The sequence below is a fragment of the Phascolarctos cinereus genome, unplaced genomic scaffold (genome assembly GCF_003287225.1).
Source record: "Phascolarctos cinereus isolate Bilbo 61053 unplaced genomic scaffold, phaCin_HiC Scaffold_3;HRSCAF=262, whole genome shotgun sequence".
Classification (NCBI taxonomy): domain Eukaryota; kingdom Metazoa; phylum Chordata; class Mammalia; order Diprotodontia; family Phascolarctidae; genus Phascolarctos; species Phascolarctos cinereus.
In genome coordinates this window covers 187483504-187502684 of record NW_027555736.1, presented here as the reverse complement: position 1 = coordinate 187502684, position 19181 = coordinate 187483504, and the positions used below count along the sequence as shown (strand labels likewise).

Genomic DNA, 19181 nt, shown 5'->3' with positions numbered 1-19181 from the left:
TCTTTTTACTGAAGGTGACTTCATAAAGAAATGTTTGCTGATTGCAGTTTCTGGATTTATGTCCCAATAAAAAAAAAAAAGGTTTTTGAGAATATGAGTTTGTCTCATACGATTGTGTATCGAAGAACAGATGATAATCTGATTGTTGACAAGTGTAATACATCCCATAACTAAATGTAAACAGTAAGAAAACTGAAAAATATATAACTTGTACTGCTTAGCAAAGTAATTTTTTAAACATTAATGAGATTTCATGATAAATAAAAATCTTAAGTAGTAAGTGTAATTGATGTTCATTGAAATTTCTCTTTTTTTAATATGGTTTATTTGCAAAACAGTTTAATCATTAATTATACCTGTACTTGGAAAGTGAGCCACTAAAAACCCATCTGCAGCCTGAAGTTTAGCCTATTTTAATTTTGGCCCCTACCTACTGCCAAGTTGTGTAGGTCTGGAATACCTAGTTGTTCTTGACGAATTCAAGTTTCCTGGCACAGATGAATGACTTCTTGGGTCCTAAAAGATCTGGCAGATGTGATGGCTGTGTCTCTATCAGTGATATATGAAAAATCATGGAAAACAGGAGAAGTACTCTGAGATTAGAAAAGGGCAAATATCTTAATTTTCAAAAAAGGCCAGAGGAAAGAGTCTAAAAACTATAGGCCAGGTAGCTGGCCTCGAATTCCTGGGAAAATTCTAGAACAAATTATCAAAGCAGTGACTGTCAAACATCTAAAAAGGGAAGTGATAATTACAAAAACTCATCATGGCTTCACCAAGAACATGATCATGCTATAACTTCACATGTATAATGCGTATCATATTTCTTCCCTTTTCAATGAGTAGGGGAAGGGCTAGGGGGAGAGAATTTGGAATAAAATAAAAATTAAACAAATTTTAAAAAACAAGTCAAGTCATGCTAAACTAGCCTCATTTCCCTTTTTCTGACAGGATTACTAAACCAATAGAGCGAGAAAATCCTACAGATATAGTTTACCTGGATTTTAGCAACACTTCTTATGAAGTATATCACATTATATTGATAGAGAAGATGGAAAGGTATGAATTAGGCAATAATACAAACCAGATGGATTGACATGAATCAGGCAATAATACTAACTTATAGATTCAGAATGGCTGGATTCAAATACTAATTATTTTTTGTATCAATATGGCAGGAGATCTCCAGTGGAGTACCCTAGGGATCTGGGCTAGGCCCTGTGCCGTTTATGTTTATCATTTTTATTAATGATCTGGATAAAGTCATAGATGATGTAAACTCATCAGATTTGCAGATTACACAAAAGTGGGAAGGATAGCTAACATATTAGATGACAGTCATGATCCAAAGGGATCTAGAAAAACTAGAGAATGGGGTTCAGTATAATAAGATGAAATTTAATAGGCATAAAGGTTAAAAAAATCAATTTCAGAAGTTTAAGATGTAAGATGAAGAAGGCATGGTTAAAGAGCAGCTGTTCTAAAAAATATCTTGGGGTTTTAGTGGACGGAAAATTCAATTTTTTTAACCTTCCTTTATACCCCCAATGTTTGGCACAGGGTCTAATAAATGCTTGTTAACTGGCAAAGTGAGGTAGAAAGTGACATGGCAGCCAAAAAAGCTAATGACATCTTGGGCTACAGGAACAGGGAACAGTCCCACAATAATCATCAGACCTCATCTGGAGTATAGCACTGTATTCATTTATGGGAACCATGATTTAAGAAGTACACCAATAAACTAGGGAGTGTCCACAGAACAGCAACAGAGATGATGAAAGGCCCTGAATCCATGATATATGAGAAATAGCTGAAGGAACTGGGCATGCTTAGCCTGAACAGAATACTCAGGGGGTACATAACATAATAACTATCTTTCAAGTATGTGAAGGGTTGTCATATGGAGGAGAGATTAGACTTGCTCTGTTTGGACCCAGAACCAGTAACAATAGATAGTAGCTGCAAAGAAGAAAATTTGGGCTTGAATTTTGAAAAAACTTCCTGAAAACGAGAGCTGCCCAAAAGTATAATGGCTGATTTGAGCTCCCCCTCCTCAGAGGTCTCCAAGCAGAGGACAGATGACAACTTGATGGTATGTTGTAGGAAGGCTTCCTTTGGGTATGGATTAAACTGGATGTCCAACTGAGGTTCCATCAAATTCTGTGATTTTATCACTCTTGCTTTTTTATTTTTATCCCCAGGGTCTAGTATAGAGACTGGCATGTGGGCACTCCATAAATGCTTGTGGATTACACGGCAGAGGGATTAGCCTTATTCTGCTTGGCCTCAGAACAGAACTAGAACCAATGAGTGAAGATGAAGAGGTAAACTTTAGTTCAACATGAGTAGAAAACTTCCTAATAACTAGAACAATATAAAAACTCAAATTAAGGCCTCCTTGGGACACAGAGAATTCTTCATCACTGGAGATCTTCAATCAGAAGCTAGGTGATTATTCTAGAGCTGTTTTAAAAGAGATTTCTGGTTCAGCTATGAGTTAGATTAAATAATCTTTAAAATTCAATGAATCATTTATCCTAGAACAAATTGCAAAGAAATTAACTGGGTTCCATGGAAGGCCCACCAATTCCATTTTTTTTATTCATTCCTTTCATTTCTCATTCTAGACTTTTTTTTTTAAACTAAAGAACTTAGTGCTCTTTTAATTAGTCTCAGCCCCATGGGCTGTGCAAATACACTCCAAATCTTTGGTGCCCTAAGACAATGCAGTATTCCTGCTGAATTTATATGTTCCTGGGGATCATGAGTTCAATGCACTCAAATACAGCTGAAGCATTCTCACAGCAAGATCAATTTTCCTGAAGTGGGGGTGGGTGGGTGTGTGGGTGTATCTGTCTGTCTGTCTCTCTCAAGGATGTACAGTACTCAAATATTTAAATGATGTTATGATTTGGGTGTTCCCTCCAACAATGCAGATTGCAATGCATATTTATTCCTACCATTCCAGTGCTACTCTCATCCCTGGCCTCAAATAAGTCTGCCACAGGAGGGGTTAGCCTCTGGACCAGGAGGCTTTCCTGATATCACCAAGGATAGCAATGGGCCAACACTTGGCCTGGAACAGAATATGAGAACTGAAAGGGAACTCAGAGGTCAACTAGGCTAATTCCCTCTGACAAACATATATTTCATTTTATAGAATCAGAAACAGAGGCGCAGAGCAGCAAAATCCCCCCATGTGACCCCTCTATATTCCATTTCATTAAAAGCCATTTTAGTCATAGTCATAGTTAGTAAACATTTATTAACTGCCTACTGTGTGCCAGGCACTGTGCTAAACTGTAGGGATACAGATTTTTAAAAGGAGTTTATAATCTAAGGGGGTGAGGGGGGCTGCAGAAAGATAATACACTCTAGGTCAACAATAATCATCTAGTTCAGGCCCAGGGGCAGGATTTAAATGAGTAGATTAACTTCATTCTCAGGGCCTGACATTGTGAAAGACTAGAATAAAGAAATCTTAATCTCAGATCCACAGCGGGGAGTATTGGTCCAGATGGTGAAGGTGTTGAGGGCTTGCACTGATGGGTTTGAGGATTTAGGCCAGACTGGGTTTTACTTCCAGCCTGTTCTAAAATCTAAGAGCCACCTAAGTCAGAAGGTAGGCTCATCGACCCCTCCCAGGCGCTGTCCTTCCCTTGAGAACAGAAGGACCTTCAACAAACCTTGAAAGATAACCGGGAATCGAGGAGATGATTCAAGGGGGACTCCCCCCAGTTACCGTTACCATGAGAAAAATTATTGTTGATACTTGGCTTTTTCCACTCTGGGTTCTGTTCCCACGAATGGGGTATAAAAACCCTAACCCTCAGATCAATAAACGGAGCGTGTTCTTAACTTGCTACCCCCTGGTCTGTGTGATTCCTTTTTCTCTCTCATACCTCACCCGCAAGTAAACACAGTCGTAGATGCAGGTGTCTGTGACAAGGAGAAGCAGGTTAGCAGCAGCAGGCAGAATAAGATGGTTCAGAGTATACACTCAGGCTGGAGGGAATATGAAGCTGAAGCTGAGGGAACTGGTGTCTTCCTAGACATGCTCAGGTCATCTTTTCTAACAGACCACAAACTTAAGAGCAAGAAGCATGTCTTTATGTTCCTTTTATACTCCTTCCCCATAGTGCCAGACTTCTGTTCACCACAACAATCATTAAATTGTATATGTTCTATACAGGGTAGCTAGAAAGTCCTTGTTGCTTTCAAAAAGTAGCACCCTTCTACCAGGTATAAAATGTTAAGAAATAGTAGACACCTGAAAGATAGATTATCTAGTACAATCTCTTCACTTCTCAGATAAGAAAATTGATTCAGAGAAGGGACTCTGGCAAAGGTCACACAGCTAGTAAGTGGCAGCCAGAGCTGGAATACAGGGAAGTGCCTTTTCCACCAGATATCTTGTTGCCCCTCTAAGATAAAGAGCTAAAAAGCTGTCCTGACAGTCGCTCCTATAACTAAATCCCAGATCTGTTGTACGTACCCAAACCAAAGGCCCTACAGACTTTCAGGGACCAAAAGTGAAGGTACATAACCAGTAGTTTCTGCATATCTACACCTCCCTAAAAGCAGGGTTGACATGAAGGTAGCCTAACAGGACACCCCTGGAACAATGAGTGTATCAGTTGTACACCATGATTCTGGAACCGAAAAGCACAAAATCAGGCCAAGGAGAAACAGGAAAACACCTACTGCTTGGGCAGAATTATCAAACAGGCAAAGCCTACTCTGTGCCACCTACACAACCCCTTTCTGAACTCTTCTCACCTCCTCTGAGCACTTTATTCCCACTCCATGTGCCAAGTTTTCTTATCCATGTAAGCTGTCACCAATACAAAAGATGGAAATAATTTGACAAATTTACTCACACTATCATGTCCACAAATTAGGGAGAAAGAAAATGCTTAGCTCAAAGAAATGCTTATTTGGTACAGAAGTGAATGAGAAAGGATTAAATTTATCCTGGGAACTCCAAGAGGCAGAGGTCTGAACTAATGGTTAGAATATTGGAAAGTTAGAAGATCAGAAGTTTGGAAGCAGAGTAGTAACTCCCCTGTTTTCAAAACTGAAAATTTTAAGAAATTTCTTTGGTCTAATAAAAAGCACTTTCTAAACTTTCCTTTTTAAAGATGGGATAGAACTAAATGGCCTTTTCATAAAGTCCTCTAGATGTGATCATTGCCTTCCCTTCTCCCTCTGGGGCCCAATGCACAGCAAGCACATGGTAAACACTACATGTTAACTATTATTATTATTATTATTATTATTATTTTACGCATACAAGTGCCTAGCACATAGAAGTGAGTTTGAATGAATGTTAGTAGATGCGTTCACAAGACTAGATGACCAAATCTTAGAACTATAAGGGAATCTAGAGATTATCTCATCTCTCATTTTCAGATAAGTAAACTTAAGGCCCACAGAAATCAGGTGACTGTCCACGCCCATGTAGCTACTCTCCTTTCCTACCTAGTATTCTCTTTTATTTCTTCAGGTCATTCTTTCTTTCCACTTCACTACTTTAGGCACATACCTTTCAAAGGTTTACAATGCTTCTCCAACACACAGCCCACTCCCTCCCACGAGATACAGAATTCAGTTTACAATCCAACTGTTTCTATGAAAACGTAAGTTCCTTGAAGGCAGGGCCATTTTCTCCTTTCTTTTCTTCCTTTTTTGGTATTCCCTCTGCACACAGATGTTCTCGCAGATCCTCACAAAGCACGCTCCATCTCTGTTCTGCCCATCTTTACACTGGCCGTGCCCTCCCCACCTTCACCTTCTTTTCCCTGACTTCCATCATGAAGATGAAGCCCAAATCTCAATTTCTGCAGGCGGACCTCTCCCAGTCCTCCCAAATGCAACTGCCTTCCTCTCTTAAAATGACTTCTCACCAACTCTGCCTAAGATGTGTATGTGCCTGGTTACGTACAAGATTTATACGCAGTCTCCCCTGTTGGAATGGGAGTATCTCGTGGGCAGGGGCTGCAGAGGCCTTTCTTTGTAAACCCTTCCCCCCCTCCCCCCCGCCGCTTCCCCAATACACAACAGTAAACAATAAATAAAATGCTGCCAGTAGGTGTTTTGGAAGAGAGGGTGGTGCCTTCCTTCCCTTGCCAGCCTATGGAGAGACAGAGAAAAGTGTGACGTTGCAGCCGCGCCCCAGGATGAAAAGCGATTGGAAAGCTCAGCTGCCTCTCCCCCTTTTCCCCCCTCCCTCCAGGCCCCAGGGGGAAGCTTCTTCCTGCCGGGACTCAGACTAGAATAATCCTTCCTCTCCAGGCGAATCACAAACCTCACCAACCAGCAGAGAGAAATGTTCGTGGGATCGAGGAAAGGGGCCTTAGAGATCATCTAATACATCCCCTTCACGTCTTACAGAGGAGGAAACTGAGGCTAGGAGAGATTTAGTGACTTTGCCAACATCACCCAGGTAGGACGTGGAGGCGGGATTCGAACCCAGGTCTTGGCACTGCGGCTCCAGCGCTCTTTCCACGACAGTCCACTCCGCTGACTTAAGTAAGCACCCTCTAGGCGGAGCCCTCCGCTTCCCGCCCGGCCTGTCTCGGACCTTTTTTTCTTCTTTTGCCCGGCTCCTGCGCCCAGTCACCATCACCTATAGGGGGTGTTACGCTATCGTGACACCACCTTCTGTTCCCAAGTCGCCAACCACTCACCTGAGTGACGAGCCCCGAGGATAAGCATTCGGCCAACAGCAGCCCCGCGGCGGTTGGGGAGGTCTCCGGGACCCAAGGGTTCGCAGCCGCCATGTCTCCGCTAACCGTCTTTCTCTGCCGGGTGGAGGGGGGAGGGGGCCGGACAGAAATGAGGCTCAGCCTCCGGGCAGCCACTGCGCGCGCGCGCCGCGGAACTCAAACGGCGGCAGCCTGGGCCAGCGGCGCAGGCGCGTGCCAGTGACGTCACAGGGCGTTCCGGGGCCAGGCCGGGGAACAAGCTCCCGCCCCGGGGCGGGGCCCCCGGCGTCACCGGGCCGAGGCCGGAGTGCCCGGGCCGGAGGCCGCCGGGGCTGTGAGTGGGAGCCTCTGGCAGCGCCGGGCTTCCGGGGAGCGGCGGAGGGCGGTAGGGCCCAGCGGGCGGGCAGGCCGGTTGGACGGCCCCCAGAAGGGAGGCCGCCGCGCCCCCTCGGGCCCGGCGGTGACCGCAGCGGCTTCTCACGCAGGGCGAGTGAGGCCGGGGCCGACTGGCCGGCTGCAGCGGCTGCAGGATGGGGAACAGCGCCCTCCGCGCCCACCTGGAAACGGCGCAGAAAACGGGCGTGTTTCAGCTCAAGGACCGCGGCCTGACGGAGGTGAGACCGAGCCTGGGGCGGGGGATGGAGCCCAGCCGGCCCCGGGAGGCGGCGGGGAAGCGGGAGGCTGGGCTGGGCCGGCCCGCGCTGCGACCACCCCCTTTCTCCAGTTCCCCGAGGAGCTGCAGAGGCTGACGAGCAACCTCCGGACCATCGACCTGTCCAACAACAAGATAGAGCACCTCCCGCCCGCCCTCATCGGGAAGTTCACGCTGCTCAAGAGCCTGTCCCTGAACCACAACAGACTGAGTGAGTGGGGGCGGGGCGGGGCCCCCGGGCCAGACCGGCTGGGGATGAGAAGTGTCTCCGATGAGACTTGAAAGCTGTTTTGTGACAGCCCCTCGGTATAAGGGAAGCCCCCCCCCAAGAAAAAAGTAAGGTTCCCCTTGCTTGCTTTAACCAGGGCTCCCAGTGCCCTACTCCCTCGTTGTAGGTTGAGTCCTTGTCCCTAGTAAATGTCTAACGAGAGACCCTCGGACCAGCCAGAGACGTTGAGGAGAACGACCCCCTTAATGAGTTTGTGTGCTGAGAATAGTTCCATGCAAAGCTTTATTGCAAGCAATGGGGAAGGGGGAAAAGGGTTTAAACACTAACACAGTACAGCTAGTGTCATGGCTGCGCTGCCTTGGAGAGCACAGAAACATGGGTTCCATCAGCAGGAGGTGGTGTCCCATTTGGAGAGAAAGGTCTGCTCCAAAGTCTCCTCTTTGAGAGTGGAGTTCTTATACTCTAATTTTTGGTGCCTCTTCTCCCAGCTGCTTGATTTGCATGTCAGGGGTCAAGGCAAAGTATCATTTTGTGAGAAAAAATAAAGCTGCTGGTAGACAAGATCTTTGGGGGACACAGCTGAACCTTCAAAAAATGTTGTCAGCATTTTTCCACATTCTGTAAACTTACAGCTTCCCTTAAGGGTAGATGATCAAGCTTAATCTTATAATAAAGATTTGTATGCATAGATTCTATAAGCTACAGCCTCCCTTAAGGGGAAAAATATCATGGTGGTCTGAAGACCACTAGGCCCAACCTTATAACAATAGCACTAGAAAAATTGGAAGTACTATTAAAAAAAAAAAAAGGATGCAGAATTTACTAAGGCCACACTTATGGGATTCTGCAACTCACAAAATTACCTTTAAATGAGCCAACAAGTGTTTGTTAAGCAGGTACAGGCACTGTGCTAGGCCCTGGGCATAAAAAGAGGGCCCTGCCCTCAAGAGAGTCTCAGTCCAGTGGGGGAGCAATGTGCAAACAGTTATGTATAAACAAGACATATATCATTAACACTGAGAGAATTTCAGAGGGAAAATATTAGCATGTAACGGAGATGGGGGAAGCAGAATGTGGGACTTTAGCAGAAGATTTGAGGAAATCAGGTGGTGGAACTGAGGTGGAGAGAGGCCTGGATTTGATTAATCTTGTTCAAGGAACAGCAGGTAGGTCTGTGTAGTTAGGTCACGAGTAAAGAGAGTCAGGTATAAGAAGACTGGACTGGTAGGAGAGGTCCAGGTTACAAAGGTCTTATCAAACACCAGAGGATTTTATATTTGATCTTGGAGGTAAGAGGTAGCACTGGGCTTTGAATAGAAGTTCGCGAGATGGTTAGACCTATGCTTTAGGAAGATCTCACTGATGGACTGGAATGAGGAGAGACTTGAAGGCAGGGAGAAGCTATTGCAGTAGTTACACAGTAATTACCCCTTTAGTGCTGTTGTGTCCTTTATTTTCCATGTGACCTTCCAGAGGGAAATATAGCAAAATACAGTATTTGAAAAATAGCACAGCATGGGGGTGTTCTAGATCAATTAAGAGAAAATTTATTGGCAAGGCAGTCTGCAATAGAATCTTTGAAAGCTTTTTGAAACTGGTCCTCCTCTGCATCACATTCAGTTGTTTCTGATTATCTTTGCTAGCTGTTCTGCCAGAGGAGCTGTGCAGGTTGACAAAGCTAGAGACCCTACACCTTAACAACAATCACCTGACACAGCTGCCAGCTGCTTTTGGGCACTTGTCTGCCCTCAGGTCTCTGAGCCTCTCTGGGAACCAGCTTCGAGCAGTACCATCTCAGCTCTGTAGCCTTCGACACTTGGACGTGGTAGATCTCTCCAAAAACCAGATTCAAAGTGTACCTGACACAGTAGGAGAACTACAGGCTATTGAGCTGAACCTCAACCAGAATCAGGTTTGTAACTTAGACACACATATGAGTTTATGGACTTTTGAATAACCCCCTTTCCTCTTTATGTGACTTTCTGAGAGAGAGAAAAAGAGAGAGATCTCTGTGTGTGTGTGTACACACTCGAGTGTGCATGCATGCGAGTGTCTTTTCACTCAAAGGGCCATTTATTTGCACACAGCTTAGGATCAAGTTAACGAGACTGAATCCTGTGAGCAAGGTTTATGTTAAAGCCCCATCAACCAACCAACCATTAAATGTTCTCTAAAATTTAAGTCAGGTGGTGGTAAGAGGTGAACTGTCTTTTCATGAACCTTGGTGGACTCTTCAGTCTGCCCATTCTTACCGTGAAAGATTCCCTGACAATTTGATCTCAGAACCTTCTAATAGGAACTGGGAATTCAGGCAGAATATTCCCATTTTAGCAGTTTTGATAAGGACTATGCAACAAAAAAGGTAGAAATTTCGTGGAAGACTGATTATCTGTGGAATTGCTTGTTGTAAGACTTCGCCTTTGAAGATGAGGTACAGAGATGTCATTTCACGTTATTTTGACATCCCTTCTTGATATAATCAAAAGGTGTAATTGTTGAAATGAGAGGAGTTACACTGAACTGCCCCTTTGTACTTCTCCAGTGACTAAACCCCTCCATGTTAAGAGGTTATCCCTTATAAATATGTCATTGAGCTGCCAGGATTTAGAGGCTTTTTGGGGTACTATCATGGCAGAGATTAAGATGAGCTAATTAAGCAATGGGTGTTTGGTTGAGTTTTCTCATTTGTGAGGGGCCTGTGTCTATATATTAATGCCTCCCCCACTAGCTGCCAGTACCTTGCCATCCAAATATGTGTGTAAATGTCTCCCTCAATAAAATGTATACGCTGCTTGAAGGGCTGTTTCATTTTTATGTTGTACCCTGCACCTAGCGCAATGTCTGGTATATTCTAGGAACTTAATAAATGAATGCTTATTGGTTGATTTGCTCTTCAGAGTCATTTCCTATATCAAATGTTAAAACCCAGTAAACCAGCATCCCTTTCAGTTGCTCTGAATTGGCATATCTGAAAAACCTGATCTTTTAGAATTCTGAATATTTTGGAGTGTTTGGTGCAGGAAGTTAAGGCTCCTGTTCTTAGCTCTGCTGCTGTCTGATTCTGTACCTATGTGACCTTGACAAATGCATTAACTTCTCTTGGGCCTCAGTTTCTCATGTGTAAAATAATGGGTTGGACTATGGATATGTTTGTGAGAACTCAGGTAAATATAGATGGCCCCTCTACTCATCTCCCTGTCAGAAATGGGTTCTTTCACAGAGCTGAAAAGTGCTTAGTTGGAGGAACTTTACTGGGGCAAAGCATTCTCACCCTTGCCTCACAGAAAATGCTTATCTGGTTTTGTTTGTTTGTTTGTTTAAGCTTTGTTTTGAGGTTGGTAGGCCAGCCTCTGCCTATTCTGAGGAAAAATGGTGATATTAATGCAGCATTCTGAGTTTTGAGAGCTTCAGGATTTTGTACTCCTAGGAGGCAGCGAGGTGGCACAGTGGATATAGCATGCTGGCTTTGAAGTCAGAAAGACCAGAGTCTTCCAGTCACTTAACCTTTCTCTGCCTCAGTTGCCTCCTTTGTAAACTGGAGATCCTATAATAAATAGCACCTATATCCCAAAGTGGTTGTGAAGATAAGGTAAGATATTTGCAAAGCACTTTGCAAATCTTAAAGCACTAGCTTTAAGTGCTACCAGTCACCAATATTCCACTTCATATCATTGCTATGTTAATATCTTATCTTCTCTACTAAATTGCAAGAGATAGTGTGTTAGCAAAGCATCTTCCACATAGTAGGTGCTTGATACATGTATGTTGAATTTTGATTCAGTCACCAAGAAATTTATTTTTTGTTTGTTTGTTTTTTGGCAATTGGGGTTAAGTGACTTGCCCCCAGGGTCACACAGCTAGTTAAGTGTCAAGTATTTGGTCTGAGGTCAGATTTGAACTCAGGTCCTCCTGATTTCAGGGCCAGTGCTCTATCCACTGCGCCACCTAGCTGCCCCCACGAAGTAAATTTATGAAGCAATTGTTATGTGCTTAGGACTGTGCTGAGTGACTTAGGGGATGCTAAAGAAATAATCTGTAAGTTAATAATATAGTTGATGAGTTAAAACTTACTATATGAAAGAGAGAGCAATTTGTGACTGAATTTTGCAGGACAGACCAAGTTCTGTAGGAACTCATAGGAATTTGGCTATGAACAAGAGTGGAATGTCATAAGAGTAGGAAGAGTGCTGCATCTGGAGTCAGAGGCCTCTGGGTTCAAGTCCTAGCTTAGCTACACTGGATAGCTATTGACCTTAGTGAGATCATGTAACTTTTCTGAGTCTTCATTTACAAGGGTGGAAGGTGATATTTATGGTCTTGTGGGATGAGAAGAACCTGAAGGATAGATGAGATTTAGATAGGTGGGAAATGGAAGAGGGTAGGGAAAAGAGGACATTCTAGGTAAAGAAAACAATATAAACTAAACCAATGAAAGTAGGAATGAACCTAGCATGTTTGTGGGGCAGTGAAATGTCCAGCCTAAAATGAAAAATGTTTTTAGGGGATAGTTAAGTAGCAAATAAAGCTGGTTAAGGCCAAAAATGGAGGGGTTTGTAACTCGTGTTACAGAGTTTAAACTCAGTGTGGTAGGAAATCAGGAACTGCTGAAGCTTTTAGACAAGAATGACAGGATTAAAGCCAACTTTGAGGTAAAAATTACTCTGACGTCACTGTGTAAGGATGGATTAGAGGGAAGAGATTGCTGGTGTCAGAGGGTCTTCTAGGAGGGGTTTTTAGAGTAATACAGTTGTATGGTGATGAAGCAAAGATGACATCAAGGTTTAGAAAAGGGCTGACAAAATGTGGTACTGGGGACAGAGGGAAATTGGAGCTTGTTGTAAGCTTATTGAGTGAGTAAAAGACCTGACTACAGACAAACATGTCTTAAAGTATCCAGATTTGAAGAGGCCAGTCACCAGAGCTGGAAGGGATTTGGGGATCACCTAATCTAACACGCTGATTTTTACAGGTGAGGCATCTGAAGTCCATAGAAATGACAATACCAGGAAGAAGTAGAAACTGCAAACTTGATGCATTTTGTGTGTGTATGAATGAGTGTGTAAGTGTGAGAGAGAAAGAGAGAGAATGACAGGTAATGAGAGAATATAAAGATAAGCAAAACACCAGAGACTGTTGAGAAATGCTTGTAAGTGGCCAGAGGATGATAACCCAGTGAAGGAAACAACTGAGAGTAATAATAAAATAATAGCTGCTATTTACATTGCACTTTAAGATTTGAAAAGCACTCAGTACACATTCTAATTGGGCTCTCACAATATCCCCTTGAGGATATCCTCTCTGTCCTTAGCTTTTCTTGGTTTTCTTGCTACCTGTCTGATCACTCCTTTCAGTCTCCTTCAGTAGTTCATCTTCCTCCAACCTCAACCAAATATGGGTGTATCAGATTGTCCTAGGCCTTTAGTGATCTTCTTTTGCTTTTATGGATTAAATTATCACCTCTGCAAATAGCTTTCAAATCTATATAGACATACAGATATCCAACCCTAATTTCTCCTTCTGAGATCTAGACTCACGCTCTCTGGTTGCCCACTTAGATTTTTTCTAATCGAATGGCCTTGTCATCTTAAACTTAACCTGTCCAAAATAAGATTACTCAGTTTCCTCTCAAAGCCTGCTGATTGTTGGGAAAACTTCATCTTCATGCACAATCCCATCAGCCATGGTACTCTAGCTTAATCAGTACCCTATGTCCCTCTGATTGGAATGGGGAGCCATGAACTCCCAAACCTCCATTTAAGGATGGAGCTCAGCTCAGAACATCTCATTTCTTACCTTGCTAGACCTTCCCCAGCTACACCCTCCCCACCCTCATTTCAGCTTTGTGTTGTTTTCTATTAGATTGTAAGCTTCTTGAGGTCAGAGATTCTTACTTGTTTCACCAGCACTTGGTACAGTAGCTGGCACATTGTAAATGCTTAATGTTTATTGACTGACTTTTACAGCTAGGCTCTTTCTATTAATGGCTTTCCCACCCTCCCAATCACCCATGCTTTAGAGTCCTCTTTTCAGGGTGGGAGGTGAAGAGTCACTCAGTTGACAAATCTTGTTGATTCCATCTCTACTTCCATGTTTTATCTCTACTTATTCCTTTCCACTCACTTGGCCCACCACCCTAGTTTGGTTCATCATCAGCACTCACTTGTACTATGCTAGTAATTTCACTGGTCTTCTGTCCCCAATATAACCTTTACATGGCTTGCAAAACATCTTCCTAAGGCATAGGTCTAATCATCTCACACTCTTGCTCTCATAAACTTTCCATGGCTCCCTGTTGTCCCATTGGACAAAATAAACTTTCTAGCCTGGTACTTAAGGCCCTCCATAGTCTAGCTGTGATCTAAAAAATCTACTTTTCATTTCTCCTTTACACCATCTGTTCTGCCAAATACTGTCTTTTCTTCTGTTTCCACATCTTTCCTCATGTCTGGAACATACTCCTTATTTACCTGTAGAAATCTTTTAAGGCCCATCATGTGTTACTTCCATGTAGCCTGGTTTTCTTTGCTCTGTTTTTTCTATCCTCAATTTTCTGCGAATACTTTATGTGGATTTTTATTTGGTCTGCCTCACATCCTACCTTGTTGTATATTGTTATCTTTTTGTCATATCCTTCCGGATAGGCTGTAATTTTCTTGAGGGTAGTGATTGCCACTTACTATCTTTCCGTCTCTTACCAAAGTAAGAGACGGAAAGATAGTAAGATCTTATACCCAGCAGTAACTTAATGTTTAAATGAGTGGTTTGAGACAGGAGAAGAAATCAGGATAGCATAACAAAACACAAACCAAAAGTTATGTCAGATGCAACAGAAACATTAAAGAGAATGAGGATAAAGATACACCATTGAACTTGGCAATAAGGGATTTATCAATAACATTTGAGAAAGCAGTTTTAGTAGAGTGGTAGTGATAGAAGTCAGATGGTAAAGAAATGGAGATACCAGCCCCCCAAAATGTATCTTTTTTTTAAGAAATTTTCAAATAACAAAAATCTTTTCTTCCCATCTCCTCAACCCATTGAAAAAGAAAAAACCCTCGTCACAAGCATGCATAGTCAAGCAGAAATTGATCCCACAAAGAATATTATAGACCACTTGATTTTGTCAGTAAAATGAAAAGAAATAGTGATGTCAGGTTTTTTGGGGTTTTTTGTTTGTTTTTTCGGAAACATTAAACAGGAAATAATTTGTTACTTTCTTGACTTGACAGATTTCTCAGATCTCACCACAGATATCTCGCTGTCCACGCCTTAAGGTCTTGCGCTTGGAAGAGAACTGCCTAGAACTCAGCATGCTTCCACGAAGTATTCTCAGCAATTCCCAGATTGCTCTGCTTGCAGTAGAAGGCAATCTTTTTGAGATAAAGAAACTCCGAGAACTGGAAGGCTATGAAAAGGTTTGTGAATAACAATTCAAATGATTGTTTCTTATCTATTTCCCTACAGAAGGATGCTGAAGTGATCCATGTACATTTTCATACCTAGTGTTAATAGGACAAGCTTTTCACTGTTTTGAAAATAGATTGGAGGAGTCAGCTACATGTATGTTTCTGCTAGGAGTTAGTGCCAACGTAGCTTTTTTCTAGCTCTATAAAATAATTTTTTGGTAGTTTGATTGGTATGGCACTGAACAAGTAAATTAGGTAGAATTGTCATTTTTATTATATTAGCTCGACCTGCTCATGACCAACTGATGCTTTTCCAATTATTTAGATGTGACTTTGTGTTAAAAGTGTTTTGTAATTGTTCATATAGTTCCTGGGTTTGTTTTGGCAGGTAGATTCCCAGATATTTTATAGTGTCTGCAGTAACTTTAAATGGAATTTCTCTTTCTATCTCTTGCTGTTGGGCTTTGTGGGTAATATATAGAAATGTTGATGATTTATGTGCGTGTATTTTATATGCTTCAGCTTTACTAAAGTTAATTATTTCAAGTAGTTTTTTACTTGATTCTCCAGGATTCTCTAAGTGTATCATCATATCATTTGCAAAGAGCAATAGTTCTGCCCATTCTAGTTCCTTCAATTTCTTTTTCTTTTATTGCTAAAGCTAATGTTTCTAGTGCCATATTAAATAACAGTGGAGATAATGGACATCCTTGTTTCACCCCCGATCTTACTGTAAATGCTTCTAGCTTATCCCCATCACATATAATGCTCACTGATGGTTTTGGGTAGATGCTGTTTATCATTTTAAGGAAGACTCCATTGATTCCTATGCTTCCCAGTGTTTTTAATAGGAACGGGTGTTGTATTTTGTCAGAAGCTTTTTCTGTGTCTGTTGAGATGATCACGTGCTTTCTGTAAGTTCTGTTGTTGATGTGGCCAGCTATGTTGATAGTTTGTCTAATACTGAACCGGCCCTGCACTCCTGGTATAAACAAGGTAGCTTTTTTCTAAAGCTGTAGAGTAAACCTAGGTGACTGTGATCTTACCCTAAGTGATCAGTAGTCTGTTGAATGGGTCAGACCTGTGAACTTTAAAATCGGATCTAGAATTGTTAGGATGTCATCCAGTACAAATATAATAGAATGTTTATGAGACAATTTCATCTCACTGGCCCTTCCCCATTTAAACATTAAAAGAACTTTGGTTTTGGTTTTGGTTTCTTTAGTACATGGAGAGGTTCACAGCCACCAAGAAGAAGTTTGCATGATGCTCCCCAGGAGCCAGGCCCCTCATAGGAAACACGTTCTGAACCTAAGCGGCGAAGCCTGGCTGAGTAGAAGATTCGTGTCACGGCCGAGGAAATGATCGCAGGAAGGAGCGCTTGAGTACCAAATGGGGTCTCCCCAAAGCAGAGCATGTTGCGGCTAACCTTCTCTCCCCTTTTAGGACTTGCTATGAATGAAGCAGAAGGGAAAAGGGAGGGGATGGGGAACAAGCACAAGAGTGTGTCAGAGGACGGGCCGGGTCCTCAGGCTGAGGGACGATGAAGGCCTGTATTTTCACAGCTGTTGCCAGTTTTCACTTTAAGAAACAAGTAGGGAGCTGCTGTTTTATACACTAAGGGGGCCGTGCCTGGTAACCGCCCTGAGGTTGTGTCACTTGTATAGCTCCACACCACAGCCTGAAAGCCCGTGCTTAATTCTGATGTGTGAGCTGCCATAACAACAACTACAGATCCACCTCTGCGTTTAACACTTTTTGTGTTTTTGTGGAACACGAATACTTCACGACAAGCTGCTATGATGAATCACAGCATTCAGTGCTTTGTTTATTCCAACACATGGGTTCAGTTGAAAGTTAAAATTCTGCTGCTTTGAAAAAAATGCTTATTTGCTTGGAACCTAATTATATGTGGCAAATGTCTCAATTTCAAATGTGCTTTGCTGGTTTAAAAAAACCAAACACTTAGGAGATGAGCCCCAAGCTGCATCAAAGTCATTACTACTATTGTAGGTGCCTTACTGGTGAAGGTACTTGTATGCAAAACTTGTAAGATGAAAAAAATTGTAATACCCAAGATTTTTCTAAAGCTTCTTTAGAAATGTCTAATTTCCTATAACCTTTTACCCTTTTTGTATTGTAATTTTACTAATCAAATTACCTATCCAAGAGCTATTGCTAGGACAGATTTTCAAAACATCCCATTATGTATGTTAGGTGTGCTCTCTATATAAGATGGAAAAAAGGATATAAAAAATAAACAACTTTTTTTAAAAGATCTAGGGTGGAGTACAGAAAAAGTTAATTTTGAAAAGAGTTGAGAGAACAATTAATATGCATTTATATTAACAACCAAAATGAAATAGCCTCTGCCCTCAAGGAGCTTCTATTCTGCTAAGGGAATTAATTACGTACACAAATATATTCAAAGTAAATCCAAGGTCATTTCAGAGGAGAGGCATTAACATCTTGAAGAGGAGGGGGTCAGGGAAGAGGCAGGAAAGGCCTCAGAAAAGAAGCACTTGATCTAAACTTTGAAAATAGCTAGGGGATTATATTTCTAAGAGGTCACAGCACAGAGAATAGCCTTTGCAAAAGCCTTGAGATGAAGCGTTACAAAAACCAGGAAATGAGTCTGTTCAGACCAGAGGGCTCCAACGGGAACAATGTATAGCAAGCTTGGAAAGGTAGGTGAGAGTTGGTGAAGGAATTTTAAGTGCCAAAACGGAGTTTATATTTAGTAACACAAGTAACAGACAACAGAGAGTTTGAGGAGACCAGAGCTGTGCTTTAGAAATATTATCTTTGGCAGCTCTCTGAAGGATAGATTGATGAAGAGATATACCCCATGAGGCAGACCTGTTGGGATATTGCAGTGTATCAAAACTGCTGCAAGGAACCACGAAACACCAGGGCTTTTTTGTTTTTGTTGTTTTTCTGAGCCTTATGTTAACAGACATTAAAAATAGTTTTAGAGGATTATACTGCAAAGGTTCTGCCAAAGTTTTGTTGAAACTGAAAGGTTCTACCACTGGAAAAGTTTGAGAACCACTAGGCTAGTGCAATAGCTCAAAGGGAGAGGTGATTCGAATTGAGAATGGAAGTAAGCTGAGACATACAGCTTATGACAAGTACTGAGGACAGATGTTTTTCATTTCTCTGGCCTAGCAGTGCTTTGCATGTATATAAAGACATTTATTAAATACTTGTTGGGCTTAATCCAGTGAAGAAACAGGTTAGCAGCTTGTCCAAGGTCCACAGCCAAGTTCCATGGCTAGGATTTTAACCCAGGTTTCCTCCCAAGTCTAGTATTTTGCATTTACACCACACACCATCGTGTCAGAATTGTCATTGAGAAAACTTATAACCAGCACTCCAAAGAAACAAATAGTACTGCATTTACCATAAAGCCTAAGTGGGAGACTGCGAAAGCTTCTAATACAGGGGCAGCTAAGTGGCGCAGTGGATAGAGCACCAGCCCTGAAGTCAGGAGGACCTGAGTTCAAATCGGGCCTCAGACCAAACACTTATTAGCTATGTGACCCTGGGCAAGTCACTTAACCCCAATTGCCTAAAAAAAAATTTTTTTTAAATTAAAGCTTCTAATACTTGAGAACTCAAGACTATTTTTCTGGTTTGTGCAACTATCTCTTTTCTTTGTAAGACCATATTGCTGTCCTCTATGTAATCCAGCAAAAAATATAATACTTCCACTGAAGTCTTATTCTGATGCCTCATCTGGTCATGATGACAGCCATAGGTGGCTAAACACAAGCTCCAGCAGGTCCTGCCAGATTAGAAGACATTTCCTCTGTAGACTGGTTATAGACTACAAGCTCTATGTATAGTCTGTTGTCCAAGCAGCCTACCTGAATTTAGAGTTTATCACTAAGTTTAAGCCATAAATGGTACTTCATGAAGATAAGTCTACTAAATTTTGCCTAGGGAATGGTTTTGATCTGCTGATAAAGTGGAGTGCCCACAGTGAAAGCACACCTTTTGGTGTTGAAATAAAATGCTATCATGTGATATGCAGTATGTACTTAAATATATTTGAAGAGAACAATGTTGTCTTTATATGTAAAAAGCAAGGAACATGTTTCTCTACCACAGTGCATGTAATATTAGCACAAGCTGAGTATATTATCTTCCTTTCATGTTTCTTCCAATACATACTGGTTGCTGGA

At 42.1% G+C, this 19181-nt stretch overlaps 2 protein-coding genes across 2 annotated transcripts in view; one reads left to right on the top strand and one right to left on the bottom strand.

The window, feature by feature from the left end:
* The window catches only part of HAUS2 (HAUS augmin like complex subunit 2), a 25592-nt gene extending 18733 nt beyond the window's left edge, over positions 1–6859 (bottom strand). The window contains exon 1 of the mRNA XM_021009192.2: positions 6690–6859. Coding sequence (XP_020864851.1) covers positions 6690–6782 — 93 coding nt within the window. The 5' untranslated portion in view covers positions 6783–6859. The remainder of the gene's footprint in view (positions 1–6689) is intronic.
* On the top strand, positions 6240–19181 carry LRRC57 (leucine rich repeat containing 57). Its single transcript, XM_021009190.2, has 6 exons — positions 6240–6531; positions 7193–7321; positions 7432–7570; positions 9232–9500; positions 14818–15003; positions 16220–19181. The coding sequence occupies exons 2-6, from the start codon at positions 7238–7240 to the stop codon at positions 16259–16261; spliced, it is 720 nt and encodes a 239-aa protein (XP_020864849.1). The 5' UTR covers positions 6240–6531; positions 7193–7237; the 3' UTR covers positions 16262–19181.